This window comes from Cloeon dipterum, chromosome 4 (genome assembly GCF_949628265.1).
Source record: "Cloeon dipterum chromosome 4, ieCloDipt1.1, whole genome shotgun sequence".
Lineage (NCBI taxonomy): Eukaryota > Metazoa > Arthropoda > Insecta > Ephemeroptera > Baetidae > Cloeon > Cloeon dipterum.
Genome location: NC_088789.1, coordinates 25,517,135 through 25,545,132, shown reverse-complemented (window position 1 = coordinate 25,545,132; position 27,998 = coordinate 25,517,135). Strand labels below are relative to the sequence as shown.

Genomic DNA, 27,998 nt, shown 5'->3' with positions numbered 1-27,998 from the left:
ATATCCAGCGGGAGGCCCGCAGTAACCGGCGCCCGAGAAAGTCGGCGACCGCGTCCAGCCAGCAGGCAGGCAGAGCCTCCGACCAAGTGGACACAGAAAGACGAAGGGTGCACAACCCTTCGTCAGGTAGTGCCGTCGTGCTTCCCTCCTCCCCCGACTACGTGAATATTAACGCGTTTGGCGAGAAAAAGCAGCACCGCATTCCGCCCGATATGCCCTACTCGCACGACTCGCACGGCTTCAGGAAGAGCGGCGACACCCTCACCAGATACGGACCTCGTCAACCCTCCCCGAAGCCGGAACCACCCCCGGCCGTCCCTTTGCACATGCACCCCGCCATCGGCAAAACCACGCCGACCATCCAGCGGCTCGCACCTTCCGAGGACCGAAATGGAAAGCACTCGGACAGCGGCTACGACTCCCTCAGGATGCAGAGCGCGGCGGCCGAGATCAAAAGAACGTCGCCGCCGAAAACCGGAGTCCTCAGCCAGCCGACCGACGAGTCGCAATTGATTAAAGAGTTCTCCTACCAGTACATCCACAGCAACGTGCAAGATCTGCCGTCTCCTCCCAGCACGAAAAGTAGCCCTGAGGAAAGGTCCGCGAGCAGGGTCAAGTTCCAAACTCAGGAGATGCCCTCCAGGTACGAGACGAGTGAGCAACTGAACAAATTCTCCTCGCCTGACGCAAATGACGATGAGGATATGTCGAGTTTGATAAAAGCCAGGCAGATCAATCTCAGGAGTTTTGCGCTGGGCGAGCCCTCCTCCGAGGAGAGCACTCCGCGGAAGCCTCTGCCGGCCAAGAAAAACGCACAGAGTGGCGGAAACAACAAGTCAGTGCGCGACCTCCTGGCCGACTTCGAACGCAAGTCGGCTGCCCTGGCGAAAGAGCAGGAAAATATCAACGCCAAGGAGGCCAGGCGATGCGTCTTCAGCGACACCGAAACGCTTCTCTACGACACGTCGAGCGACGCTGAAATTAACTACGTCCACGAGAGCAAGTTGAGGAAAAATGCGACGGACATGAAGCAGCAGCGGCGGTGCGTGTCGCGCGCCGGAGAGCGCAGCGACGACGACGACGAGGAAATCGCTGCCGCGCTTGGAATTAAGGAAAGTTTCATCAGCTCGGGCAGAGAACTGCACGCGAAACGAAAAGAGCTGCAAAATAAGAAAAGGAAGCAGCCAGCTAAAAAGCTGCAAGTGGAGGACTTGCACCCATCTGGATACATACGTCTCAGTCTCGCGGAGTCGATGGTGGCCCACGAGGACAGCGCGTCTTCCAGAAGCTCGCCGAGTCCCAATCCGCGCGTCCCGGATAGAATAAAATCACCAGAAATCGCCTTGGCTTTGGCTGCGGCTGAGGATCATTACTTACCGATGACTCCGTCCAAAAAGTCGATTCTCGAGCCGGTGAACACCCCTGCTATGCAGTTGGAAGAGTGCTCCTACGTTGAAATGGGTGACGGTGGCAGCGTGCAAACGCTAACAAACGTTTTCGAGCAGTCGACCGACAAGCGAATGTTTGAAATTCAGCAGAGCTCTGCCAACGACGAGGAATCGCATTACGAGTTCCTCTACAAGGCCTCCACCAATTACGAGCCAGTGTACATGGAGGTGTCTTCGATCGATCCATTGAAGCCCCTGAGCCTCTCCTTGCCGAAGATGGACAGCTTGCCCATAGAGCACAGCAAAACATCGAGCACCTCCTCGAGCAGCAGGACCGTGGTCTACAACGAAAGCGCCAGCGACTCCCTCCGCGCCCTCCCGGACATCCTCAACTCGACGTCCAGCCAAAAGGACAAGTCGGACAGTGATGACGCGGACGACGAGGCTTCCAAGGACTTGGAGACCTTGGACACACCCCACCACCCTAGATTTAGCTTGTCCGACACGTTCCGTCCAGCTTCCTACTACCTCGGCGTTGGAGGCCGTGGTAACGATCCCCAAGACTCGTCAGACAGTGATTTAGTGTCTCCCCCTCCCATCCCTGCAACCTTGCCCCCTCTGGACGATGACGACGAAGACTTCTCGCTCGACCTGAGTAGACAAGAGGTGCGCAAGTGGTCGGACGAGGCGTCGTTTCGACTCCGCTCGGCTCCCAGCAGGACCTCGATGGACGGCGGCGAAGCGGACAGACTGAAAAGGAGACCCGTGTCCGAGGAACTGCTGGACAGTTTCGAGGAGAGCTCCTTCCTGACCGACTACACCAAATACGGCATCTCTGAAAGCGCCTATCACAAGGAGATAATTGCTCAAGAGGAAAACATGTACGCCACCAACAAGCCAGTGCCAAAAGACGTCAAGTCGGACTTGCTCTTCAGGGAGAGATTCCCGCCTCCGGTGCAGCAAGCCAGCGCGTCTGCGGCCGAGCCTGAAAATCAAACGCCTCCCAGGGGTCAAGGCGAGGCATCGCCGGGCAAGAACGAGGCGATCGGCGGAGCGCCGTATTACTACTCGGACCTGCTCAAGGCGATGGACGAAGAGACCAACTCGATGTACGACAGGTTCCAGCAGCACGCCATGAACCAGCTGCGCACCAGCTCGAGGCTAAACAACCAAAGAAGTGACGGCGTGGACGGCAAGCGACTCAGCGACATCGGTCGCCACGTCAATCCCATCCCCCTGATGCTCAACGGCCTTCTGGATCTGAACGACCCCAACCTGATCGCCGAGGAAATTAGAAACACCACCGCAGGCCTCGTCTCGAAAAGTGTCCCCGTGGACGAGAGGAACATTTACGAGTCGGACACCCTGCGGAAGATGGCGCAGAAGCGGCACCTGCAGAGACGCAGGTCGAAGACGCCCGACCCCGACATTGCCACGAGAAATCTGTACCCGGTCGGTCTGCGCGACAAGTCCGAGTCCTCGTTCGAGGCACGGCGGCGCAGCAGGTCGCTGGAGGGCCTGGTGGACGCGGAGGAAAGCACGCAACCCCCTCCAGAGGCGCAAAACGAGGGCGCCGATCCGTGGGAGGAAGACACCCTGTGGAGGGAGTCCCTGCGCAGGGTGAGCAGGGTTAGACACACCAGGTCGCTCGACGACCTGGACGAGAGCGATCCTCCAGCAACGCCCGCCCCCGCTCCGTCCGGTCGGAGGAGCGTGGACCACCTGGCCGCAGGAGGCAGCCAGACGCGCTCTGCCAAGGTGACCAGGGACGTGACCTACGTGAACGACGCGGCGGTGCGGCCCCGCATGATCCGCTCCAAGGAACTGTACGAGAACGACTACCGCGAGGGGAGCAGGCGGAGCAGCTCGAGGCAGAACCAGACACCCGACGAGGACTCGGGCGTCTACGAACGCCTGCTGCCCACCGAGAGCATGGAGCGCAACCGGCGCGGCCAGACCTTCGTGGACAGGTACGAGTTCGACGTGGACAGCGAAATGTTCAGACAACCGACGCAGAACGGCAGCCAACAGCCGCATTTTTTAGAGGAAAGCCTTCCTCCCTCTTTCGAGATCGACCGCGAGAAGCTGCGCCAGTGGGACCTTCTGTCGAGCGCCCCTCTGGAGGACGGTGCCAAGCCACCGTCACCAGCTCCGGCGCGAGTTCGTCCGGCAGAGGAGGACCCTGCCGAGCCCAGCAGTGGGCCGCAGAATCCGCAGTCCACCAGACAGGGGGGAGGGAGGCAACCTACGGCACTTACCAAACAGCCAATTTTCAAAAGCAAAGTCCAGAGCAACCAGCAGTCATTAGGAGGTAAAAATAACAATCCCACGATTTTGCATGGCTTTGTTTTGCATGCTTCTTTTTATTCCAGCAGCTCGCACTTGTTATGACAGCGACGAATTGTTTTGCGAAAGAAAAGGGCATCATTTATATAAGCGGTCGGGATGCGTGTGTGCGAACTGTGCGAAGTCGTATTTTTGCGCTGTTATACTGTGCACGCGGTGCCATCAAATCGCAATTAAGAGGGGGCGCTATATATGGAAACAAAAAAGGCCGATGTGCCGTAAATAAGAATCAATTTTCCGTACAAAAGGGCACGTGCCCCTGGCGTCGCGCGCGCTCGCCGCCCGCTGTATCGATTCTGCTATTAAAAACTCGGTGATTTATGCTGACACAAAGTGATCAACGCCGGCTCGTTTTTTTTTCTCCGGCAGCTCTCGACCTTCTTCCTGCGATCGTGAACGCACGCATTATGCGAAATATTAATGGGCACAAGTTTTGTCAGAAATTTATAAAGCTTAGGGGAATCACCTACTTTTTATTTCTCAAATGCCATGAATTTGTAATGCGTTTTAGGCATGAATTGCAGATTTCCCCAAAGACCGCCGACAAAGAGCTAGGCCTCTCCAACAGCGGACTTTGTGGTGTTGTGCTCAAAATTAAATTATTCTGTGTTTGTCGGTTTCGAAACCCATCACACAGAGCACTACCCCCTAATGGAGGGAAGTGTAAAATTGTCCAAATCTAGATAATGATGACGAGAGAGATACATTTTTTGTCTTTCAATAATTTAATAAATTGGCGTGAACAAGATATAAATTTTATTTCTGCTTTTTATGGACATTTCAATGAATTTAATAAGTGAAATTCTAGATTTGGGCTGTTGAAAATTTATGTTTTGTATTTTAATTAAAATTATATTTAAAAAACTGGTAAAAAAAAACTCATGAGATGAATCATTTCTTAAGCTTCTAATTTTTTAATATCAAATATAATTCAATTTTTGTATACTCTGACCACTGTTTTTCACACCCCCAGATTGAAAAGGGGCGAAATTAGATTATGCAAAATAGCCGCTTGCCTCCCCCCGCGAGCGAGCCGATGCACAACACTAGTAATAAATGTCTCCGCACACATTCTTGTGTACGCGCACCCATCGATTTTGCTCTACCGAGTAGCAAGCGAGCGAACGGTGGTCGGCCGACCCCCGTCATCTCTTTCATCCCCCGGTAGTACACACTCGCGCCGCCGCCGCCGCCGCTCCCCCCGGCCGAGAGCGTATCCAGCGCGAGTGCGCGCCGCCGATAACTCTTCTCTCGCTCGCTCGCATCTCGGCCAGCGTATGTAGTAAAGTCAGTCAGTGGCAGCTCAATCTCCGGCCGGACGACATCAGCTGCAGCCATGGGCGGGCAGGTAGCCCTGATTTGCGCTAGCTGCTGGCCAGGTAGGCGCCCAGCACCTCTCCGGGGGCTGCCGTTTTGTTTCATTAATGCCACCCTCCGGAAGGAGCGTTTGTTTTGATCGATTAATGGCCCGCCGCTCACGCAGCTCTTTAGCCTATTGTGGCCCACATCGCTCTCAAATCCAAATCCGTGAATGAAAATGGCCTTTCTGAGCACGGATTTTTTGGTTTTCATGTGGTTCAGCGCCACAAAAGGGAAATTCTGTGGTTTTTATCAATTTTTTAGTTGGAAAAACAGCAATTCTGGCAGATTTAAAAGAGGCCCATGTAACCTGTCATCAGAATTCAAGACAAAACTAAAACAATTCCTTCTTCTGAGAATTGAAACCATTTGTTTTTTCGTAAATTATCATTTTAGTGGAATAAAGAGTTTGTTTAAACATCTTTTAGGAGGACATAATTTGACACTATTTTAAATAATTTTTTCTGCTCTAAAGTACAATTCAGGCTCTGCAAAAAAATACGTTTTTGATATAAATCTGATTATGTTGGTCAGCTATAGAGAAGTTCGAGATGTTATTCAGAGTTGTGTCGTTTTATGGCCGCAATTTGGCAATCAAGTCGTGTTTAACAGTAGTTTTAATCGCTTGTGGTTGAAATAGTCTGTTTTATAATTTATGAAGCCTGAATTCGACGACTTTTTAACTGCCGTCCGAATAGGAAAAAAATAGTTTTGTAATAACCAATCTAAAAAATTCTCAACTTTAGTCTAAAACAGAATCCAAACAACATTCTCTAACACAAAAATTACGTCATTGAAATTTCAGAATGCACTTTAGACGCAATAAAAATTGCATCAAATATAATTTTTGGTGCCATAATTGGTGTCGTTTACCGAACGAATTTAGAAACACGAGAGAATCCCCTAATTAAGGATTTTTTACACGGTCCGAAAAGCGCGTAATCAGCGTTTCCTGCTGGTAAATAACGATTCCGGGCTTCCGAGCGAAATTTGACCCTTGGCACTTGCGTTTCCAACAGCAACCGGGTATCAGGTCCAAAGCGCGCATCCTCAGGCGGCTTCCAGGAAACGAACGCGTGTCTATCTAATTGCCCAGCGCGCACAGAGAGCTGTAAATCGTTCGTTTTAATGTATGCATCGCGCATTTTTCCACCACGCCGCTCCGTTTCTCACACACGAACGAAGATTCCGTCGCAGTCGTGTCGTCCTCACGTGAGTGCTGCCGCTGTTGTGTTCTCGGAAATGCAGATAGCCGCCAAAGTGGGTTAGCGGACACTTACTCTCGCGACCGCATTTTGCTATACCGCACTCACGGATAGAAAATGCAGCAGCAACGTGATTTTCGCCGCGACTCTTCCTGGCACAGTACTTATCTCTTGGAATGTCGCCACCCGATAAACTAGTTTCGACTCCCGATGCAGATGTCTGCTGCCAGCCGCGTTTTTTACCTGCAAAGCAGGTTTCGACCAACATTTATAATGCAGTCGATCACCGAACACGCTTTCGCACTCTCTATTGTTATTGATTTTAGTTTCGGGCCGGCTGCTCCTCTCTCTCTCACACATGAGCAGAGTGTGTGTAAATATTTTGCCTCTCATTGCTGATTTTGTCTTTCCATTACACTTGACTCTTTGAGTCATCCTGCTCCGCTCCCTCGCTCCCGCATCACGAGTTGCTGCTGCTTTCTTTGCCGACTTTCCCTCTCTTCCGGGCCTGCACCCTTCTCAGTGGGGGATGCAGCTCCCTTTTATTTTTCTTCTTTGTGTGTGCGCCAAAAATGCCGTCTTTTCTCTTTACACTCGAGTGCTTGGTAAATGAAACTCGAGATAGGCCCGGCTTTTTGGAGGTGGACGCATCACGAACTTTTGTCCGCGTCCGCACGATTTTGAAATGTGTTCGGCTTTAATATATTCAGAACCGAACCGCGTTTATTTACTCGGCGCGCGGCGCGGCTCCGGTTTCAAAGTGAATATCGGCAGAGTCCACCCGGTTGATTTCAAAGGCTCGTTAATTTTGTGCACCGGCACGCGCGCCAGTGCCACCAATTTCAATGCAAATCAGCAAAGCGGGACGTGAAAAATGGTCAACGTGCCGGTGTGGAAAGAGAGTCAAGAGCCAAATTATTCGATTGCACGCTACAGCCGGCGTTTTTGTTCTCGCTTTAGTGGATCAACCCTCTCGTCCCTCTTCCGTTGAATAAAACACAAATGAGTGCGCAGGGTTACATTCAAACCCCTTCTGGTGCTGATTTGTGAAAATACTTCAGCTTGTTGTACGTTTAATTTGATTTCACAGAACTCTAATAAAAAATTTTAATCTGAATTTACTGAAGGCCCAAAGACATTAACTGGATAGCTGTTTCTGGGTGCTAATAAAACCGCCGATTGAATAACATATAGGGTCAAAGTGGCCGCAGAGGAGCTTGGCCCAAATTGGCCATCTTTCCGCCTCCATGCACCGAGGTCTTTGATTTAAACGCCAGTAATTTGTCCCTAAAGCTGCTGACAGGTGCAAAAAGCATCACAATTGTCTAGAATCAAACAGTTTTTTTAAATGATGAATAATTAACCAGCGGGGGCCAGATTCGTGCGACGCGCAGATATGGCGGCGAAAAAACGGTCAAGTGAAAATGCGAGAAAAGAACCAAAGTTTTCGTCAACATGGTGACATAATTTGCATTATTTTTACGAATTGTGTCTTTCGGCTCGTAAAAACAAACTCTTGACACTTGTACGGCAATCCAAAGAGAGCTTTTTGATTCCCACATTCAGACGCCATCTTGGATCTGCGCAGTGGGAACCAATTTTATCGCACATCTGGCCCCCGCTGTAATTAACAAAACTACACAGTTAATTTTTGAAAGAAAATACGAGAAATGATCCTGTAAAATGTCTTTCGATTGAAACTGTCGCTATAAAGTGTCATGCTTGCTTATTAAATCATCCCCGCAACAAATTGGGGGCTGCTCCGAGCGGCTTTACAACTCGCCAAGAGTGATAACGCGGTTTGTCGCTCTCTTGGCCCTCTGCCACCGCCGCCACTTCCCTCTTGCCCTTGCAAACAGAGTGAAAAAAGTACACGTCCAAACTCACGGGGGTGAAACTCGGTGTTTGGCCCGGCAGGAAATCAAAGTTTTATAACAGAGCTGCGGAGGAAATAAGGCTGTTTAAACGACCGACTTATTGATGGTCACGCAAGCCAAAGAGTAGGCGTGTGTGAGTTTTTTTATTTCACTGTTTTCCGAAGGGGTTGCTTCATTCCTCCACTGGTAACGCGACACCGACTTTAAATGTCATCGTTGGCGTGTGTAATCGCCTCCGGTGTCAATTAAAGACTCGTTGAATATTCAGGACGTGCGCTCCTCGTAATTATTATTGTTTCGAGCGGCGGAACTAATAAGTTTATTATGAGAACGGTGGAAATCTGAGATAAAATAGGGGTTCGCCTCGCGACGTTTTGTTTATCTTGATGGACTAGAATACTAGAATAGCAGTACCGTGACTTACTCACGGAAATAGAATAACAATTTTTTTTCCGCGTTCGTAAAAATCAATTTAGCAAAAAGATCATTTCAATAAAAGCAGGCTCTCTCGGGCAACATTAACCCCGTTATTTTTTTATGTAGCAATCAGCGTTGGCAAAAGCGCAAGTATAATGGTCATTCGCTGTCTGCTCGTGATCCGGCCAATATTTCTGCGAACGACACTGACAAATAATACCGGATTCGAGTATGACGCGCGCGAGAATTCCATCGTCTGGAAGTTTAGCCGCATAAATAATCAGCCGTGCACATTTATTTCGCATCTACAGTCGGATTTGCGACTGGCCGCCGCTTTTTTCGCGCTTGGCGTGCGCGTCTGGCGCCGATTCGGGCCCAAAAGCCGTCTCGTCTGGCGCCTTTTCTTCTTCGCAATCTAAACAAGGCGCTGGCTGGGCCAAAGGGGTGCTGGAAAAACAGTTGGGCTTTAGCATTATTATTACTCCGACGCCGGGGGAAGTGTTAAAAGGCCACACCAAAATGTTTTTTTACAGATCGCTTAAATATCTAGAAAACTACAAGATAAAAAATTACTCTGTACCTGAAAACCTGGGAAAGCAAAATGTTTTAAAATCAATTTTAAAATAGGCATAAAAAATAATATCGATAATTTTTTCTAACAAAATGCATTCTATTTAAAATTTTAGGCTCAGGTTCGGGGTCGATTCAGGAAAGCATTCCAGCAGTTCGCAGCCACCAGCGGCAGCAGCAGCGGCCGATGACCGTGCAGCCAACAGCCTTCACGAACCTGGAGGACCCCGTCAGCGCAAGTCACGCCGCGTTTAGGGCTGGGGCGAGGCTCTGCAGCCGCGGGGCCTCGCCCAAGGTCCCATCGGCTGCCAGTTCGCCCCTCCCACAAGGGCTGCTCGGCCCTGACGAGGGCGTCACCATCTCAGACACGGAACAGGCTCGCAGATCGGTAAGGAGAAATATTTATTATTGAATTTCCTTTTGAGTTTTCGTGTCTGCAATTTTATATAGAAATGTTAAGGGTTGCACAGTAGCTAGAAAAACTGTTTGAAAATTCACTTTTGATGTATCCGACACTGAATCACTTTAGAAATAATGGTCTTGCTTTTTCTTGTAGCACCGTATCCTTGCGTAGAATTAGCATTTTCGTTCAGGTGCAGAAAATTAGCTTTGTGGAAAATTTGTGAAAAATCCATTTAACGTTTACTTGGAATACTATTCAAAAAATCCCAGGGTGCCGTTTCAATTTTTTAGTATATGCAGCGAGCATCAATATAATTGTATCCTTATTGTAAAATCCCGATTTATTCACAATCTAGGGAATGTTTCCTCAAAATTCACTCACCAGAGGATAGATTGCAACGAGAGGAATCGAAATTAAATGAAAAATAATTGACAGAGCCAAAGAGCTCTATGATCTCATTTTAATTTTAAAATGTAGCTAAAATTCCAATTCTATCCGCACGGGAATCAATGGAATAAGGAAAAGTGAACAATTTTAAGATGTCGTTAAATAGAAAATAATTAATCTATATCGATGAAATAAGAAATTTCACCAACATTGCACTGCCAGTAATAAAAAATTAAAAAAGTTGCCATTCTCTTTTCCTTTTTTAATAATTGTTTGAAAATGGGCATATATACAATGATTTCATCTAAATATTTATTCCTCTAGTTATGGCATCTTGAAAAGACAATTTGTACTGTGAAAATTTGGATCATAATTTTTTTTAATCGCTGTGTCTAAATAAAATTCGTGGTATTGTGACAGTTGGTTAAAGCTGGCATGTCGCCGCTGAGCAGAAAAATGACGGCCGGCGCGTTGCTTGGTCGCACGCACGAAGAGCTGGTGCTGCTGCTGATCCAACTGAGGAGGGAAAGCTCCTCTTTGAGTCGGGTGGCTGAGTTGTGTCAAGCCGAAATCCTCAGTCAGGTGCTGATTTTGAGTGCATCTATATGTTCACTGGGCTCGGAAAACAACTTGAATAACAATGATACACGAGGCTTTGCAATAATCTGTGTGTTGCTGACGCAAGTCGGGGACAAATACTAACGTTTCGTCCTGTGGTCTGTTTTTATGCCGCTCTCGGTTTTAACTCTCTCTCAAGGCTGAGAAGCGGTGCGGTTTCGGCTGGAATCTAACCAAGAATAACCCTGTTTTGCTTGTGAAATCGCCGCGGCGGCTAATTGCTTACACTAATTCGATCGGGTCGAAAGCAATATGATCGACTAATCGGCCTCTTTTTCTCACCCTTCAGGCACGTCTGGCCGAGCTCGACGCGGCGCGCAAGGCGGAACACTTGAGGCGCCTCGAGGACCTCAAGAGGCACTTGCAGGAGATTGAGAAACAAGTACGCCCTCCGCCACTTTTGCTCATCTTGCTAAGGTCCGTTGATTTTCTGTAGCATGAGAAGGGTAAGCCGCTGGTGACCCTGGTGGACAACATGGTCAAGCTGGGCTCCATGTACCGCGGCTCGTCCATCAGCTCGCTGCCAAGAAGCGCTGCCATCACGCCACCGCCGATGCAGAGGTTCGACTTCAACATGTACGAGCAGCGCATCATGGAGTGGAACAGGCTCAGTCCACCTGAGCATGCCGAACTCCAGGTTCATGTTCTAACGACTTGTTTAATAGAAATTCTATCGCATTGAGCCAAATATAAATCAATTAATGTACCTGGACAACATTGAACATGAAATTTATTTTTTAACCCCTTGAATTCTGAATTGATTTTAATGAGGGAGAAATAGCAGAATGGCCATTTTTATAATTATATAGAGCTAAACAGAAATCCTCAATATTTGATTAGAGGCGTTAAATGAAATTCAGATGACCTCAACCCTCTGGTCATGTTTAAAATGCGTAAAATTGATTAAATTTTGCTTATAATGGTAATTTTTTTTAATTACAACCGATCCTGGTACGTCTAGGGGTGAGAAATAGGAATGATTTATCAGTGTGGTAAACCTTTCTGCAGCACCACAGATTTTGGTGTCCAGAAGTGTTGGATAAATTATTAAAGCAGGTATGGGAGAAATGGGCGGTCTTCGTGGTCAACGCCATCAGCATCGTCGTCGCTCAAGCCAAAGAGTGTCCCGACAATCAGGTTTAATTTGAGCCACTTTTAACTGTTTACTCACTCAATTTTTCACATCATTTGATTTTTCCCGGCGAAAAATGCATTCTTTTTTTTTAACACCCTTTGACTGCTTCTGATATCTAGGAGAAGTCATGACGAGTCGAACAGTGTGCAGTTTTTGTAGATTTGATGCTTAGAAAACATTCAATTCCGTTGTGCATTAAGGCACAAACAATAAAAAAGTGAAAATATCTTGTTTTTAGGCTGCAAAAACTGGGGTTAAAGGGGTGGTAGACACCCTTAGTTTACTTTGGATCTCTAGGGGAGGTTGAGAAATGTCTAGTGGTGTTTTCTGTTTGAAAATCTGACCATTAGAACTTGAGATTTGGGCGTTAGAACATATTTAAAAACCCTGACAAAAGGCAATTTTCTTTGTTTTTATTTATTTTGTTAACTTGTGAACGGCTTCTTGCAGAGAAATTTGCTCTTAAATATTTAATTCAAAACAAACAATTTTTCAAACTTTATATTTATTTAAAAAAATGTTTTTATATTTAAAACTAAAATTTCGTGTCCATTTTAGATGAAAATGCAGCAGTTGTATCACCTTGAGCGGCAGTTGCAAGAGCAGGCGCTGATCCTCCAGAACCTGCAGCAAGACAAAACCCTTCTGCAAAGAGCCATGGGGGGTCTACGCCACAAACTAGCAACATGCACCGTCGCCGAAGGTGAACTGTATCACCAGCAGAAGCGGCTCATGGAAACGGAATTCAACAGGGTCAGACACCTTTTGGCCATGCACTCCAAGAAAATGGAGGACATCGTCGTGGAGAACGCCAGGGTAGAACACGACATCATGATGCTGCGGCAGAAGGCGGAAAACCAGAGGATGATGAGCAGGTCCGCCACGCCAACGATGATGGTCCAAGGCTCAACGGCTGTTGACTTGGAACTGGAGCTACGCAGGGTGCAGAATCTGGTCGGTGACCTCCAGAGACAACGGCATGACCTCAGCCTTCAGGTTGGTGCCAAATAAATCATTTAATTGAGTAAACAATTGTTTACTTCAATGGCAATTGTAATCCATTTAATTAATTTTCCACGATTTAATTTTTGATCTAAATCGCAGGTAAGGCAACTGACAGAAAAACGGCACAGCCTGACGCAAACGCCAGAGCTGAGGGGCAAAATGCATCCAGCAAGCTCGCCAGCGCACTCGCCGGCCTCGTTGCCGTCCACCCCCAGGACGCGGAGGCCGTCCTCCACGTGGTTGGAGACGGACCTCGACTCGATGCACTCGATAGACAGGGCGGTCGCGTCGCCAATGTCACCACTCTACGTCAATACGGAGATCCTCGACTATTCTATGAACGGAAAGGAGCCCCTCACCCCCGACGACCTCTCTCCGCCTCCGCCCCCTGCCCCGGAAGACCCGTCCTTGTACAATGGCTCAGCCACCACTTACTACGAGCCGCAGGACATCAGCGAGGCTGACGACCGCATGAAGAGGTTTTATGGTGAGAAAGAAAAATAATTAGAAAAAAATATTTATTTTCGGTGGAACTTTTTGTAAAAATTGAAACCCTTGATTAGGAAAATTATCAGTGGCGTTTTCCTTGTTTTTGCCTTTGAAACTGCAAAAATACGAATTTCGTTAACCTTGATAAACCTCTCTTGAACGCTTCTGCTCGTCACAAATCCAACGGTAGGTCGTTAATATATTTTGTGACTAGGAGAAGAAGAAAATAAAACGTTTAAGAGGTTTCTCGAGGGTGAAAAATTTCGTGTTTTTTCCAGTTTCGAAGGCAAATGTCTGGAAAATACCGAAATATTCAATATTTTTAATTTTCTGATAATTTTAACGTCAACAGCAACGTTTGAGGGCTTATAAAATTACATCGTACAGTATAAAGTATCGAAATTATTTTCAAAAATTCCATTGTTCCGGAAAATTGGTGAATTTTTTTGCTTAAAATTTAAGCAGTGATTAAATTCCTCTATTAAAATGATTTTCTTTTATTGTTAATCCTCAGGCATCATTCCCAAGACAGAAAAGGCTGAGATCAAAACAGTGAGAATCGTGAAGCGCGAGTCTGAACGGCGCAACAGGGTGAAGCAGCGGCCGAGCATGGAGATGGACCTGTCGATGGGCCGCGTGAGCGAGGAGGACCACCCGCCGCCGCCCACCGCACTCGAGTTGTCGCTGCTGATGGAGCTGCAGGCCCAGCAAGAGCAGCAACAACAGCAGCCAGTTGACCCGCACGTGTTCCAGCGTTCGCTTTCGCTGCCCCGCGGCTTTGGCAAGCAGCCTCCGCCGCCCCCGTCCAGGGCCCTCTCCCCGCGCAGCGACATCGTCACCCTGCGAGCGCACAGGACGCTGGTGAGTCAGAATTTTTAAATTTAAGGGCCGCCAATACTGCAAGAAATGTCTGCATGGGTTTCAGGAAGAATATACATTTTTTCAGTAGTTAAAAATCATTCTCTGATAAAGAATGAAATTTCTTTTGTGTTTTTCTTTTGCATGAAAGGTTACCTTCTGAATTTCGATGTTATTTGTTTCTATTTTTTCTGAAAATTTAGATTTTAAATTAACCAAGATGTCATCTATGATCAAATTTGCATTATTTTTAATTGCAATACCAATTAATATATTTACCGATTTTATTTTGAACTGTATATAAAACAAGGAAACTCCAATAGGATTCTACGATTTCGTTTTAGGCAAAATTATTGAAATTGTGAAGCATCCAACAAGTTTAGAGATTTAATTATAGGGGAATTTTTTTGTTTTTACAAAGTAAGCGAGGTATGCAGCTCCGACAGTTAAAAATCCCAATGGGATTTAACACAATAAATCATTCAAATTTTAATTTCGAAGCCAGCTTTCAATAAATCACAATGAAATATCAATTTATTCATTTTTCTTAAGGCTCATCAACAGTCAAATTTTTTTATTTTGAGCTCACTACCAATTAAAAAACAGGACATTTGTTCGTCAGCTTTCACAAAAAATGATTGGGTTTTGCTTCAAGATTAGCCTTTAAAAACTTACCAAGTTTAGAACTATTCCCTGTGGAATTTTTTAAATTTATTTTGAAACGTCAAAAATTATCAATCGATCGATTTTTCTCATTTGAGTCTGCAAACCAAATTTAAGCTCAACTGAGAAAAATCTATATCTTTAAATCAATTTTGAAATTTTCTAGAAATCCATAAAATCGTCCAATCGAAATTTTCACCACTAATTCACACCAGAGAAAGCTTTACGAATTCAATAATTTCGCCAAAGAGTAAAACATCAAAACCTCGTTAGAAAAATTGTGTGAAAAAAACTGTTTCCATCCGCACAATAATTTGAGCTGTGAAATTTAGACGGTCTGACCTTGAACTTGTTATTTTAAACATCTAATTTGGTCCTAGAATCGAAGAAAAAAAGTGCCTCTAAAACCAGAGTCAAATGAAGCTGAAAATTGAATTAAAATCCCAAATGTTTTACAAATAAACATAATAATCGCGTCTAAATTTGACAGCGCTCGACACAATCAGTATCGTCATTCGATGTTCACACATCACATATCGCATCCATCAATTCTCGTTTCGCACTCTTGAGTGTGTGATTTTCTAAATGTTGACCCTTGGCCCTTGGCAAAACGCAGAGCCCGCAAGGCGAGCGGCCGCTGTCGGCACACGCGCAGCTGTTCGGCGGCGCCGCCGAGGAGAGCCCGCGGCTGCTGGACGAGGGCGTGTTCGAGGGCAGCTCCAGCTCTGGCCCCGTGTCCCCCGTGTACCAGAGCGAGGCGGCCAGGGCCATCGTGCAGGAAATGACCCGGCGGCGGACGGTGCCCAAAACCAAGCGACGGCACCACACGGTGACCGGCGGCCAGCAGAGCAAGGCCGATTCCAACATGGTAGCCCCCCGTCAGCAATCGCGACACTCTGCACTACCCTCTGCATGACACTAACTAATTATGTTACTCACTAATGCAATAATTACTCTCTTTCTCTCTTTTACTTTTGTACTCTCTAACTCGTTTGTCGCGTGTGTGCCTTGGTGACTTGAACACTCACATTTAGCAATAGGTCTAACAAAGCAATCGTCTCGATTTGGGGCAGTTTCGTTTCAATTAATTTCACAGGATTTTTTCATGAAGATTTTGGACACCTCAGTTTTTTTACAAAATGTCACACCTTAAAATTCTGGACCAAAATTCATAAAAATTGTATTTTTTACAGAGGCTTAAAGTTTCAGATTTTTTCTGCAACGTAAATTAGGCATTTTTAGAATTTTAGCCCCTCCAAAAAATTTTGTCCAGGGCGTTTTTAATTGCTGGAAAAACGAGACTAATGCTTGGCCTATTTTAAAAATTTAGGGATTCGTCGATCAGGATTTGTTTTGCTTGGGAAAGATTATTCAAACCTAAAACTGCTTAAATTATGTCTCATTCTTTTTAACACGCTTTATTGAAATTGTTGGAAAGCTTTCCCAAGATGTGGCAGTAATTTGGTCGTTTCTGCACACTCTTCACTCAAGTTTGGCTTTTGTGTATCGAGAAAACGTGTGTTTCTGTTGTTTGTAATATTTTCACAAAGATGGTGATGCTCATCTTCTCTTGTAATACTTGAACCTTTGCAGCTCTCTTTATTGTCTTCTGTTTCGAGTTTTTTGCTTCTCTTTTTAAACATTAAATGTTACGAATTTGCCTGTTCTAAAACGCCTCTTTGGTTCCAATCTCCAGGGCTCAGGTGCTAGGGCGCGTGACGACCTGGACATGGAACGCGCCCTGAGGCGCAGGGTAGCCGGCGCGCCAGACGTGGTGCGTTCCACCCTGAGCCAGCGGGAACTCAAGTACAACGAAACCACCATCGACAGCATCCTCGGCACCCCCAACAAAATCGTGATCCCGGAGAGATACGTACCAGAAAAGGTACGCTCTTGTATATGCCTTTGAATTAAAAAGATTAAAATTAATATTCCTTGCAGGAGCCAGAAATGTCCGCTGAGGAACAGCTGCAGCGGCTGCGCAAGGCAGAGTCCATCAGGAAGATGCTGTCGGAAACAACTCCTCTTACCTCAGAAAGTCAAGGTATTTTGCATAAAGGAAAATCTGGCTATAAATTTATTTAAATAGCAGCGGGAGCCAGATTCGTGCGACGCGCAGATATGGCGTCACGTGAAAATGCGCGAAAAGATCCAAGTTTTCGTCAATATTGTGACGTAATTGGCATTTCTTGTTCTAATTGTGTCTTTTGAATCGTAAAAACATACTCTAGAAACTCGTACGAGAATCCAAAGAGAGCTTTTTGTTTCCCTCATTCAGACGCCATCTTGGATCTGCGCAGTGCGAACCAATTTTGTCGCACATCTGGACCCCGCTGATTTATAGCTCATTTAATTAATTTTCTTTTTAATATTTATAAAAAAATGCCTGACCATTTTTCTTGCTTCCAGCGCAATCTCCAACTAACGAAGGCAGCGGAGAGGAAGTCAACTCGACCATGAAGCTCAAGCTGGCCGCGGAAAAGAAGCAGCGGGAACACATTCTGCAGCTGAACCAACTGTTGGCGCAGCAAGTGAAGGAGAAAAGCAAAATGGTCGCAGGTAAAGCGGCGAACCCAAATACGTATTTTTACAATATCTGCATGCAGATTTTTTTTGTTCTTGTGTATGTTGGTTTATCAACAAGTTTTCTCTAGCCTAGCACGTTTTCCTGCACGAAATTTTCGTTTGTGATTTTTATTTTAGTTACACAACCTCAGCTCTTGATTTTTTCCCCCAAATTCCATCCCAGAAATTTGATAATTTCCATTCGAATCGCGGCTCTGATTGGCCAAAGTGACCTGTAGCCCTGCTTGCTGACAGTATTTTGTGCGTGTGTTTGTGTAGGCTCCTCTCAGGGCAACGGCAGGATGTGAGAAGCCGCCGCCGCCGACCCTTCCTCCGCAGGTATGTATATAGTTAGCCACGGCATGCTCGAATTTTTAGCACTTTGACGAATCCTCGCGCTTTAGAAATAGCAAAGTATCATTTTAGAATTCCGAGGAAAACCCACAGCAAAAGCAGTTTTGTTTGTCGCTTTTCACAGCTGAATTTTTCTGCTCTTTTCTCTCTATACCAGCACATTTTGATTTTTTTTTTAACTTAAACTTGAGAGCAGTCCAGGGAGATTCCTGCTGGATTTGGTTTTTAATAAAATCTAATTGCAGCTCGAGCCTTGGAAATCGCGCCGTTCAAGGACGCGAGCACCGAGGACGACGACTCGTCGCCGATTTCGGAGCTGCCGCTCATCCAGCAGAGGGACAACTTTTTCTCCTGAGTTCCGAACAAACCACCATCAAGGGCTACTAAAACGGATGATTCGTTCATCAAAGTGCCTGCTCGTGCCATTCATTATCAGTTTAGTAGACAGACGGACAAACAATCATATATACAAACACACACGCAGTAGTTGCTCACTTGAAAACGCACAACTAAAAGACGTCAATTAAAAAATATGTTTTTTGTTGACATGCTATGTATTTAAATAAAGCAGAGAGTTGATGAGATGGTATAAAACGTATATGTACGAATAAAGATAGGCCATAAATTATTAATTGATCAAAAAGCGTGCCTGCCTGCGCGGGATCTACTATCGTTTTCATTGTATTAATTTTAAAAGCTCGTAAAAACTGTTGTTATACAAAAACACACACACTCAAGAAATCGATGCATGTGTATTTATAAATCTTAAACTGTTCTACCAATGTATTGTGAAATAAAGAAGTGATCATGTGAAAAAATATTACGGGGAGGTTGTAAATAGACTATAATTCAATGTTTGGGGCAATATAAAAGAGCTGAAGTAAAAAATGTGAAAATATAGATGGAAATAAAAGCAACATGCCTCGTTTTTTCTAAGCTTCGATTTTGATTTCATTCCTCACCCCATGCACAAAACAAAATTGATAAAATATCAAAATTTTGATCTATATGGCTTTTAATTTTAGGCGATCGAATATTTCTTTAATAAATTGTAAGCTGAAAGCCTGTTAAAGCACTCTAGAAATCTTATAAATCTGCCAAAACCTTCAAAAAGTGAATAAAACCCATTTAAAACCGTCTAATTTATTCCGTTTAGCATGCAACCTGTCCTCAAATATGATTTTCTCTTCAAAAATAAATTATGTTAGACACAAATTGAACGCCCAAACCCATATTTTTCACAATCTATCATTTATGGCAATATTGTCACTTCCAAATCTCAGGTTCTATAACGGTCAGAATTACAAAACTTACACACCGTTAGACTCGTCTCAACATCCCCTACATAGCCAAAGGGTTTTGAGGGTGCTCAACCCTCACCCCTCTTCCACCCTATGAATTGCAAAAGCGATCAAAATCGCGTCATACTGCACTTCTAGCAAACTTATTCACTGTTCACAAATCCCTTAAATTAACAAATATCTACCCCAAAACTACCACCTTTTATCCTTTAAAGAGAGTGAAAACGTTAAGATTAAAAATTTTAAAAGCTATAATAATTAAAAAAATTAAACTGTTACGATAAAAAAATTTTTAACAGCAGAATCAGAAATTTCATCGCAATATTAATTGTAACGACGGATGTAGAAACTAAAGAGGCAAATTGGGGTTGCTGTATGTGTGATATAGGGTGATCACCCCCCAAACCCTTCAGCTATCAAGGGGGGAGGTTGAGACGAGTCAAACGGCGGTGTGCATTTTTTGTAATACTGATGTCTCAAACCTCAAACCCAAGATGGCAATATATATTTTAATAATTGTTAGTAAATATATAATTTTACATAAAATAGCGTTATTAGCAGGATTCTAGCAGTTTTGAACTATGTAAATTTAGCAAAAAAAGCTCTAAACTTTGAGTAAACGGAGAAAACATGGAAATATAAGAGAAAATCGTGTCTCTTTTAGTGTTAGCAATGTCACGGGACCAAGAATCAGAAGTAGGCAACCTGCACTGCACGTTCACCCCACCACTGTGCTTAAAAAACTAACGGCGCAGCGTCACGATCCAATCGTGGTTGCCGCGCTTTTACCTTCACAGCTCACAACACCAGCTGTAGTCTAGCGAGTGCGAGTGCATGGATCGTATTTAGAAGCTATTCCTGATTTTAAAACGTTTGCTACAATCTATTTGACCGTGCTAGCAGTGAAATGAGGACTCCAGCTGAGAAGTTCGTCATCTATCCTGACAAAAAGGTACGCGATTGTCATGCTTCAAGAGGATTTCTCAATCTGAAATAACGACAAGAATTTTCGTACATCATAGCTATGGAAAGCTAGTTTTCGCTGCCGAGTTACAGTTTTCGCCACCCCTACTTTTACATGGGATTCTCATAAGAACTGGCGAGATGTGTAACCCGGCAGAAACTGTAACTTTACCGATAGTTAACTGTTTTTTTTTTCAATTTCAGGACGTGGTTGCTACTCCACCGTCACGTGCACCTTTGCAACAAAAATCATTGACGACCCTCAACCCAAACAAGCAGAAAGCGGTGGCTTCCCCTAAAAAGTGCGACGAAAATATTGAGATTAACCAAGAAAATTGCAAACCTAAAGCGGCTTTTGATTTGTTTCCTTCTAGGAAATTTAAGTTATTGCCAGAAACAAAAAGTACAACGGAAATTTCCACTCAGACAAACGCACAGTTTGAAGCGACTGGAAGTGTGACTGCCGAGGATCTGATTGAAGGTACCAATTTCACAGTCAGGTTGTCGCTGGTAGTAAATAATTAATTTATTCTCAGACACACCGAGCGAGCACTATTGGGAAAGGTTGGCGAAGAACAAGGCTGCTTCCTTGGAAAAAGCACTCGAGGAGAACAGACTGCTGAAGGAGCAGATCAAAGCGCTGGAGAGCGACATGAAGATTAAAGACGAGATGTTGGAAGAGGCTAGGGCTATGGCTGAGGTTATCAAGGTACAGCATCAATTTAATAATGTCTGTATCAAGATCACTAATGTTTTAATTTAGGAGCTCGTTGATTAATCACAAGCTGAAGATCAGCGCTGACTGAGAACCCGGACGAGCGGTTCTGCCAAAGACTTAAGTCGTGAGAAGTGATCACTTTTAATTTTAGCTGCATGTAAATACCCGTGTGTGTGTTTTAGGAGTGAAAGTAGGCAGTTAAAACTGTATTAATTAAATGATGTGAAAATAAATCTCCTGAAAAGCATCAGTCGGTGGGGTTATTGAACTAAAAATCCAGATTGCGCAAATTCAAAATATTAATTTAATAAAAATCCAATCCCTTACAACGTGAGTAAGTAAGTACGCACTTTCTATCATAAATAATTAAATTTTTGTTTGAGAAAATGAAACTGGAATCGACGAATTAACAGCGAATTTAGTCATTCTTCTCTTCCCTGTGATTGTTTCCGCTCCTCTTGTACCTGTAACGGAGCTTGGTTCGCTCCTTCAACTTCTGCGGAATGACCATTGAGGTCGTGATCAGGTTGCCCATGAACAGGATGAAAAACAGCACGCTCAGCATTGGTACCTGCAGATTTAAGATGATTTAGTTTGAAAATTCAAAATGGTGCCTTAAAATTTCGTTTAAATTCCAAATTACGGAATAAAGTTAAGTAATTATTTTATTTTTTAAAGATGTTAAATAGGAAAATAACAATAAGACAGAATGATAATTTTTCCAAGATCATACATGTCATGGAACAAAACATTAGTTTCTCTTTCATTAAATTTTCAATAAAATATTAATACAAAAAGTAGTTTAACTCTTATATTTTTTTAAAAATTAAGCAAGTGAGTCTTGTTAAAAAAAATCAATAAATGGGGGAGATTAACCTTTCATAGAAAAATTTGTATTTTTTTCTTACCTGCCAGGTAGCGCCTGGCATTTGGCTGAGGCAGTAGAGAACGTAGGCGTTGTAAGCCTGGAAGGCGTAGCCGATGTAGAGGAAGGGCAGCAGGAAGCTGAGTCCCTTCCACATCCACGAGTGGAAGCCTTCGATGGTGATGTCCATGTTGTGCCGCTCGCCCAGGGTACGGAGTCGGTAGAGAACACCTTGCTGGTAACGGAACTGAAGGTACTGCACCACACCTGAGCAAAAAAGACAGAAATTTCATTCTTTAATCAATGTCATTACTTTAGCTTGTTTAACGCTTTGGGGGCATGAAAGGGCAACTTCAGCAGGATCAAAGGGGCGCACCGAGCGTTGCCCGCTACACCCTGAATGCCTGACAGGCCAGTCCAGCCCTGTGCGAATCTCCAAAGGGTCAAAACTAACGTTTGGCTTCGTAACTCAAAAATGATGCTGGATTGAATGTTTTTACTGGTCATTTACCTTTAACTTGTTAAAAGATCAACACATTTGAGGCAAAATATTTGCGCGTTACAGCGGGAAGTCTTATGGGGATTATTTGAAATTACTTTTCAAATTCCGTAAAATTAACATTATTCATTTCCTGAAGAAAGAGGAAATAGTTTGACAATTGAAAGTAATCAGCAATTAATTATTGATAAACAGTGGCCTGTATTGTGGTCATATGTATTACTTAACAGGAAACTTTGTCACTCTGTTCAGCAGACAGCAACAAATTGGCTGTGATTTCCTTCTCCCACATAACAATATAATAAGTACTAATTTGAATTCAATTTTTTATCTAATTCTAAGAATAATTTCAAATAATGCATGACGCACAGTGCAGTGGTAAAAAGCTTTTTTTCTATTTTAACCAGTTGAGCAAATTTTATATTTTCGCAGGGGAAAAATGGAATAAATTTATTTCTTGCGCAAGAAATTGGTAAAAATTTAGTAGTGAAATGAAAATCGTTAAAAACCAGTGGTGAAAAAACCGGGTGGTAAGCAAAATGCAACCCTGACGACGCACAACACATTTTTCCCCTCCCCCCCCCCAAAAAAAAGGTCATGCTCCAAACAAGACTAAGGTTTATAAAATATTCTTAAAAATTGTCAAAATCCATTAATTTGTCAACCCAGAGGGAATGGAATCGATTCAAATGAATATTTTGGTCATCCAAGTTTGTGAAAAATTTAAATTTGTGTCATGCCAAGTTTAAATTCTCCAGGAAAAAAGGAGCTTTCACAATTCTCGATAACCAAAAGAATTTCACTGCACGTTTTACGAAATTTATAGTGCTGAGTATTCTGAAAGGTTTTTTTTCTGTCTAAAAAGGTTATGTAATAGGCATGATATTACAAAAGAGATTAAGGCCACTTCACGCAATCTCTATGAAAATGCGATAACGTTTGAGAAATATTATTTTTAAATAATCACTAGTTCATTTTCATTAATGAAAACTATTCACGAGTTTCAGTGGGTTGTTTGCTAACTCTACAAATCGTCCTGGTCCCGGTGAAATTGCGCAACGTTCCAAAAACACCCATATTTTCATTGTCTAATTGATTGTTGACCTTTTCTTGCAACAATTCGCGTTAGGTTTTTTAAAGTTGCGCAATTTTACCAGGACTAGGACGAAATAATGCCTTATTTCTCCTAATGTGATTTTCCCAGCTTTTAAATATTTGTTAAATATTATGACATGTTTGGAGAAATAAAACGAATTGAATTGAAAATTGATTAGAGGTCTCAGCCAGCCGCGCTGCGCCGCGCAAACCGGCAATTTTGGGTCATATGGGCAGCCGTGAATCTGGCTAAGCTGCGCCAGCCGTTGGTGAAAAAGGGTCAAAAATTAATAAGTACAGGAGGAAAAAAATGTCTTGCAGACCTTCCGGCCGTTAAGCACCATCAAACTTCATGATTAAAATAATGTCAGCCACTTCCAGGCAAAAAAAAAACGGCCAAGCCGGTTCGGCCAGCCACCACCTTAAATCTCACGGCTGAGACCTCTCTCTACCTATGATTAATTTAATCAATATCTCGTTGAGATAGGGAATATGTTATTCAATTCAATGTGTATTGACGTATTCATTCATTTAAAGATAATTAAAGCTGTTTGACTAACAAGGCACTAAACACCAGTGTAAACTAATATACTATAATCCATTAGAACTTACTGATGTAGACGTTGAACCACATGAACTGGGTACGGAAGTGGTACCAAGTCTCAACGTTGGGCCAAATGAGCAAAACCCCAGCGGCCACCGTCGAGATGAAGTGGTGCGTCCGCCACCAGCCTTTAATTCGAGAGCCGTTCACCTTGAGGATGCTCTCTCGGATGGTCAGCGTGCAGTAATACCAGACCAACAGGAAAATAAATGCCAGCTCCAGAGCCCTGAATCAATCAGTTGATGGAAATTTGGGACTTAATGGAGCCGAATGAACTTACCTAACATTTACGAGCAGATTGATGACGGACAAAAAGAAGCCAATAACACTTAGAACTAGTTTAAATTTCTCATATTCTTCTTTATATTTTAACCTGAAACAAGAAGATTGATGTTAAGGATTTTTGTGCCTAAAAAAATCATTTTTTAATGAAAATAATTTCCTCAAAAGTATTTTACCAGATTAAATATAAGTTTTATCAACAAGTAGTACATTTTGCAAGTCTAGACAGAAAAATTAAACATAAACTTCCTTCTATTTATCAGAAATAATTTGTTTACTAATTTAATATTACTAAAATAGCCTTTAAATAGATTATAGTATTTTGACTGCGCTTGTTGCCATTTTGATAGCTAGGCTTACTTGTTTTCTTTGTTCAAAATAGAAACATTGACATTGCCGAGGATTATCGTCAAATATAAGCCATTGGACTTGGGCAGCGACTCTTCCATTTCATACAGCTGCGATTTTCTGACCAGAATGTTCTTCTCCAACTGCTCCACGGCAGATTGGTAGCCAGGATCTTGGCCGAATCTGTAAAAAAGGTCAGCCCTATTAATAAACACACGCAAACAACACACGGCGGTCTTTATCATCACTTTTTTAAGCTGTTTTTCATGACGCTCATGCGATAACGCTGGTGGCTGATCTCCTTCACGCATTTTCCCTGCAGCTCGCCGACCTCCTCGAGTTTGGCGATGTACTGCTTGTTCAGCACCTGCGATCAATGTCACTAGAGTTCAAGTTGAAAGGTCAAAATTAAACCGCAACCTCGAGGTTCTTGAATTCGGCCGAGAGGTCATCCCAGTCCTTGAAGCACGAGTCGATGTCGGTCAGTTCCATGTCGGCGTCGTCGGCATTCGGTCGGGCTACCTGTTGCTACCACGATGACAGGCCGCAGGCCGAATTCGATCGGTGAACGTTCACGCGGCCGCGCGGTCGGCACGAGCGCCAAACGGTCTCACTCGGCTCGCCACCGCACTCATGAATCGCTGGCCGAACGGCTCGGCGGGCTCGCGGCAAGGTCGGTCACCTCGCCGAACTGACGTGTCTCCAGAAATCGATCCACTCGACGAAATTGCGATGGGCCGACGGCTTTAACTCCTGCTTTATGATGCTGCTTAGGTTTTTCTCTTCGTTTATGTACTTGCACAGATGCTTTTTGGGCGAGTGCGAAATAGCAATAACCGGTTTTTTTAAATTCGCTCAAACGTTTCCTAAATTTAAGTCTAAAACACCGTTATAGATTGAATTAGTTAAAAAAATAGCTTGAATACTCATTTCACTGGTTTTAAAATCAATAAATTACTGCATTTTAATGGAAAACATTAAACCTTTTTACCGGTACTGATTGGAAAACCGGTTTAAATGGTCGAACGTTATCCAACCAAGCTTGTTGCTTGGTATGTGCAGCTACGGGATAGGCTGAGCGATAAGGGTTTATATTTAACTGGCTATTAACCTGTTAGGAGTGGGAGCAGATTGCTCGCTGATTGGTTCATTCCTAATCATGCTATAATCCCTTCGACACGCCACATTGGTCCAAGAGAAGACGCGCGGTTAAGCCAATTTTCTCTCAGCCCGGCTTATTGTATATTCACTGACGACCGTAAAGCACGAGGCGGTGGGCTGTTGATCATTATTTATTGTTAGATATTGGAATATGGGTTCAACATTCACATACGGAAGAGTCGATGCAAAATAAACGAGTATCTCACTCAGTTTTAGGTAATGGCGGCACGAGTAAATTTAATGCTTAATAAAGATATTGATTTTAGAAATAATTTAGAATTGAAAAAGATTTTTACGTTTTTAGTGACATAAAAGTCAATTTTGTACCACATTTAATTTACAATAATGGCATCTATCAGAGCTTGAAAGACTTCCCTGCACTCTGAATCGATTGGTACTATGCGTTTTTAAGAAATTCTTGTAGCTAGGAGACTCTTTGCTGCACCACATCTGCAAAAAGCATTCAATTTAATACAGTCATATTAATTTTTCAAGAATGATATTACGTTTGCATAGCTTAGGAAGAAGAGTTGTTCTTCAGTAAAGACTTTCATGTTTGTTAGGTGTTGTTGTGGTTGTTGAGGATTCAGTTGTCTGATTAATATTGGGTTCAGTTATTACCTCTATTTCGTTCGCCGCAAAATACATAATCGATTCATTATACATATTTACTTCAATTGTTTACAATTAAATAAACTTACCACCCCTGTCTAGCAAAAAGTAAACGGTGGCACCACTTGCAGCGGCCACCAAAATTATCAGGACAACAATGATTGTGAGGCGGACCCAAAAACTGAAATAATAATGTTTTATTTGTGTGGATTTTGCGCTCGTTTATGTTTTATTGCCACATTATACCTGCACATTGACATCGATTTTCGTTGTTTCTCCCTACCTTCTTCCGTCTAACAGAAATAAAACAATTAGAAACTTCATGAAAATATTATTTTTTAAATAGAGGATTGAATTTTTACTCGTGAATTCATCGACGCTTCTGGTGGGGACAGTTTTACTCGAGTGGTTTATTTAAGTATTAAGTAGCGATTTTCGAGGATCTACCGAGATTAAAATTAAACCTTTGACCCTTCGGGCTGCTATGGGTAAAACACACAGCTAAAAATTGTATTTCTTACCTCGCAATTTAACTGAGCATTATGCATCTTGCAAGTTGGAAAGAGCAGTAATACCGGAAGAAAGTGTCACAGAACTATGGTGTCCTACTGGCAAGTAAAAGTACCTGTGGCAACAGCTTTAGATGTTTTGTTCACTACTTAGGAAAATGGCTTCATGAAAAATACTTTATTATTTAGCCTTGAATAATTTAAAAATGACGTAAGCTATATAATACAATTTTATGACGTGGAAAAAAAATGAATGAAAATTTTGGAGCTATTGATTTGGTTTATTAGACATTAATTGACCAAGTTGCATAAAACTCTAAGTGTTCGAAGCTGCCAACAGATTGCGCAACCATAGACTTACTTAAAAATTTAGTTTTAAGGTACTTATCCGCTGCAATTTTAGACTCAATCTAACTACCGTACATTTTTAATTAAATATGCTCTCTTTTGACGTTCTGAAAACCAAAATCGGTTCAACCAATCGCCGTAGAATCGTGAAAAACTATTTTTTGAAATAAAAAAAAAAAAATTTTTCAACGTTTCAACGGCGAATGGCCGAACCGATTTTGGTTTTCAGAACGTCAAAAGAGAGCATATTTAATTAAAAATGTACGGTAGTTAGATTGAGTCTAAAATTGCAGCGGATAAGTACCTTAAAACTAAATTTTTAAGTAAGTCTATGGTTGCGCAATCTGTTGGCAGCTTCGAACACTTAGAGTTTTATGCAACTTGGTCAATTTTGAATATGTATAATACTCTTCTGATTGCCAAAATGTCAAACACTGACGAATTAACTAGCTAAATTAAACTGAAAAGTTGTTTCCTACTGAACATCTAAAAATTCTTATTATGGATCCGTGCGGAAAACAAACTTTTTCACAGCTCTAATCTAGTTATAATTCGTCCTGGTCCCGGCAAAATTGCATAACTTTCAACAACCAAACGCGAATTTCCTTATTGCAAGAAAAGGTCGAAGTTTCAATTCGACAGTGAAAATTTGGGTGTTTGTTGAACGTTGCGCAATTTTGCTGGGACCAGGACGAATTATTGAATTTAAAGTGGAATGATACTGGGCAACAATTAAAAATTATTTAAATTGTTGGATGCCTTAAGCAATTGACCGATAAACAATTTGTTCAACAATTTGCAATAATAAAAAATGACCTTCCTACAATAAAAATTCAAATTTTGCCAATTTCTCCAAAATATACAGTGCTTGAATATATTTTCTTGGCATATTTCGATTCCTCTCGTCGAGATCTGTCCAACGGTGTATGCCACTTATTGGGGAAACTCTTGGTTTTGAAATTAAATCGGATTTCAAGTAAGGAGACAGCCATTGCCATTTGAAAAGCACGGTAACATTCCAGCCAATTTTCTCAAAAAATTACAGTGCTTCTTA

General features: G+C 43.2%; 3 protein-coding genes across 13 annotated transcripts in view; 2 read left to right on the top strand and 1 right to left on the bottom strand.

The window, feature by feature from the left end:
- Positions 1 to 18,575, top strand: part of kmr (kramer) — an 82,068-nt gene extending 63,493 nt beyond the window's left edge. For 7 of the 10 annotated variants that reach the window (XM_065490996.1, XM_065490987.1, XM_065490992.1 and 4 more), the window contains 13 exons: positions 1 to 3,699; positions 9,279 to 9,550; positions 10,373 to 10,534; positions 10,860 to 10,952; positions 11,007 to 11,207; positions 12,264 to 12,701; positions 12,810 to 13,197; positions 13,714 to 14,060; positions 15,337 to 15,588; positions 16,417 to 16,605; positions 16,662 to 16,764; positions 17,130 to 17,279; positions 17,885 to 18,575. In XM_065490996.1, the coding sequence (XP_065347068.1) occupies positions 1 to 3,699; positions 9,279 to 9,550; positions 10,373 to 10,534; positions 10,860 to 10,952; positions 11,007 to 11,207; positions 12,264 to 12,701; positions 12,810 to 13,197; positions 13,714 to 14,060; positions 15,337 to 15,588; positions 16,417 to 16,605; positions 16,662 to 16,764; positions 17,130 to 17,279; positions 17,885 to 17,994 (6,404 nt within the window). In that variant the 3' untranslated portion in view covers positions 17,995 to 18,575. Of the gene's footprint in view, positions 3,700 to 9,278; positions 9,551 to 10,372; positions 10,535 to 10,859; positions 10,953 to 11,006; positions 11,208 to 12,263; positions 12,702 to 12,809; positions 13,198 to 13,713; positions 14,061 to 15,336; positions 15,589 to 16,416; positions 16,606 to 16,661; positions 16,765 to 17,129; positions 17,280 to 17,564; positions 17,625 to 17,884 lie in introns of all 10 variants that reach the window. The other 3 variants (XM_065490989.1, XM_065490991.1, XM_065490994.1) reach the window with 3 other exon arrangements.
- A 1,156-nt stretch (positions 18,576 to 19,731) lies between these two features.
- Positions 19,732 to 20,868, top strand: LOC135943109 (uncharacterized). Of its 2 annotated transcripts, XM_065489519.1 has the most exons (5): positions 19,732 to 19,892; positions 20,108 to 20,205; positions 20,278 to 20,384; positions 20,440 to 20,612; positions 20,667 to 20,868. In XM_065489519.1, the coding sequence occupies exons 1-5, from the start codon at positions 19,848 to 19,850 to the stop codon at positions 20,679 to 20,681; spliced, it is 438 nt and encodes a 145-aa protein (XP_065345591.1). In that variant the 5' UTR covers positions 19,732 to 19,847; the 3' UTR covers positions 20,682 to 20,868. The 2 variants fall into 2 exon arrangements, with proteins under 2 accessions (XP_065345591.1, XP_065345590.1); XM_065489518.1 differs by having other exon boundaries at positions 20,108 to 20,384.
- Positions 20,869 to 20,902: 34 nt separating this feature from the next.
- On the bottom strand, positions 20,903 to 25,136 carry LOC135943108 (transmembrane protein 120 homolog). The gene is made up of 7 exons (XM_065489516.1): positions 24,735 to 25,136; positions 24,563 to 24,681; positions 24,327 to 24,497; positions 23,965 to 24,057; positions 23,693 to 23,910; positions 21,530 to 21,753; positions 20,903 to 21,192 (listed from the first exon to the last, which is right to left on the bottom strand). Exons 1-7 carry the CDS (start codon positions 24,804 to 24,806, stop codon positions 21,040 to 21,042), a joined length of 1,050 nt encoding a protein of 349 aa, XP_065345588.1. The 5' UTR covers positions 24,807 to 25,136; the 3' UTR covers positions 20,903 to 21,039.
- Between the last annotated feature and the right edge of the window lie 2,862 nt (positions 25,137 to 27,998).

Bases quoted from the DNA above. Each gene is read 5' to 3' on its own strand.
- LOC135943108 (XM_065489516.1), bottom strand. From the start codon at position 24,806: ATGGAACTGACCGACATCGACTCGTGCTTCAAGGACTGGGATGACCTC. The intron at 24,498-24,562 runs GTGATGATAAAG...CCTTTTTTACAG, and splicing joins ATGAAAAACAGCTTAAAAAA to ATTCGGCCAAGATCCTGGCT. The intron at 21,193-21,529 runs GTAAGAAAAAAA...TTAAATCTGCAG, and splicing joins TGCCAGGCGCTACCTGGCAG to GTACCAATGCTGAGCGTGCT.
- LOC135943109 (XM_065489518.1), top strand. From the start codon at position 19,848: ATGAGGACTCCAGCTGAGAAGTTCGTCATCTATCCTGACAAAAAG. The intron at 19,893-20,107 runs GTACGCGATTGT...TTTCAATTTCAG, and splicing joins TCATCTATCCTGACAAAAAG to GACGTGGTTGCTACTCCACC. The intron at 20,385-20,439 runs GTACCAATTTCA...ATTTATTCTCAG, and splicing joins TGCCGAGGATCTGATTGAAG to ACACACCGAGCGAGCACTAT.